The sequence below is a fragment of the Loa loa genome, assembly GCF_000183805.2.
Source record: "Loa loa unplaced genomic scaffold supercont3.1568, whole genome shotgun sequence".
In the NCBI taxonomy this organism is placed as follows: domain Eukaryota; kingdom Metazoa; phylum Nematoda; class Chromadorea; order Rhabditida; family Onchocercidae; genus Loa; species Loa loa.
Window position 1 is genome coordinate 1 of NW_018109747.1, and position 1,738 is coordinate 1,738.

The 1,738-nt window shown below is 24.2% G+C and overlaps 1 protein-coding gene across 1 annotated transcript; it reads left to right on the plus strand.

Annotated features, from left to right (window-relative positions):
* Window positions 1-698: 698 nt before the first annotated feature.
* Window positions 699-947, plus strand: LOAG_15160 (hypothetical protein; the record flags this gene model as incomplete). Its single annotated transcript, XM_003150652.2, has 1 exon — window positions 699-947. A coding segment is annotated over one exon (249 nt), but the record flags the coding sequence as incomplete, so codon positions are not given.
* Window positions 948-1,738: the final 791 nt, after the last annotated feature.

Sequence of the window (1,738 nt, forward strand, 5' to 3'; positions counted from 1 at the left end):
AATTTAAATTTCAAAACTTTCAATCAACAAATATGAATTTCAAATATTCATTGCAATTTAGTGATTCGAATTATCAAGTCGAATAGTACGAGAATTTTAATGAGAATGAGGTTTTAAAGTGAGGAAATTTTTTGATTTTTTTTCTAAAAATAATTTTTATCAGCAACGAGCATATGCATCTGATACTTATGATAACAATGGAGCAACAAATGGATTACAACAATTGAATCCTCATCTGCATGTAAATAATTTAAATTATTCTAAGTAAATTAAATTAATTTTTTTTAATACTTGTTGATTCAATTCAACAAATGAAAGATTGTTTCCATGATATTAATCGATTCATATTAATTCAAAAAGAATTCGAAATATTTCTTATTTATTTCAAATTTCAATTATTTATTTAGTCCATTCGTTTTGGCTCATTCCTTTTTCGCACGCTATTTATTACTAATTTTGTTGGAAAATTTCAAAAAGATTATAAATTTCAAAAAATGAAATTTTTTAAATTGAATTTTTAAAAATTCAAATTGTATTTATCATTATTTATTAACTGTATATAATAATAATACAACTATATAGAATGGAATCGAAGACAAAAAATATAAAATAAAATAAATCAATCAATTTATCATTTCGAACAGTTAAAAGATTTTCTTTCCATTTTAAAACTTAAATTTCACATCATTTAATTACAGGTAACAAACGCACAATATCAAGGGCAAAATGTTCCGCATCATTCACTAGCAACATCATTTATCAACGGTAATCCCTCACAGTCAATGCATCATCAACAACAACAGCATCAACAGCTACAACAACATCAACAACTACAACAACAACTACTACAACAACAACAACAACAGCAACAACTACTACTACGACAACAGCAACAATGGCAACCACAACCTTTGCAACCAGAGAATTCAGGTTTTATTTTAATTTAATTTATTTCAATTTTGTTATTTCAATTTTTTTCGAACAAATTTATTGGATGTTTTATTATTCTTTATCTATCGGATATTTTAAAAATAAAAAAAAGCATATGTTTTGAATAGAAGGGATTTCGAATTTGAACTTTATGTTTTATTTTAAATTATGATGATAATCGATTTAAAACAAAAGGAAAATGAGTTAGTGAAATGGAAAACAAAATAATATATAACTTTGACTAATTGATTATTCAATTAGCAACGACAAGTCCATTAAAATCATCGAATCCGCTTATCATCAATCTTGACACAATATCGCGAACTATTTTTGGTAGCCTTTTTGGCAACCATAGGTATGTTTTCTAACAGATTCATTTTTTTTAAACCATTATTTTAATCAATGGTTGATTCTCTTCTATCAAAAACTTTCTTATTAGGACATATCTCAATGATACAGTAATGATTAAGCATTATCAAACATAAAATTAGCTGACAATAATAGTACATCGAATGTCCTAATTTTTCAGACATTAATACTCATAGAACAAAAATTATTACTCTTTGAATGTTAAAATTGTAATATTTATAGGAAAATAAATTTAATAAGGCAAATTATACATTTAATATTATCAAATAATTAACAAATCAACCTACCAAGTTAATTATTAACACAAATTTTCAACTTTCTTAACATAAATTTGCACAAATTTTTTTTCATCGAAAATTGAAATAATAAAACATTGGAAAAGATTATTTAAGAAAGTGAATTTTACATATAATATTGTTCAATATGAGTGGGCAAAAAG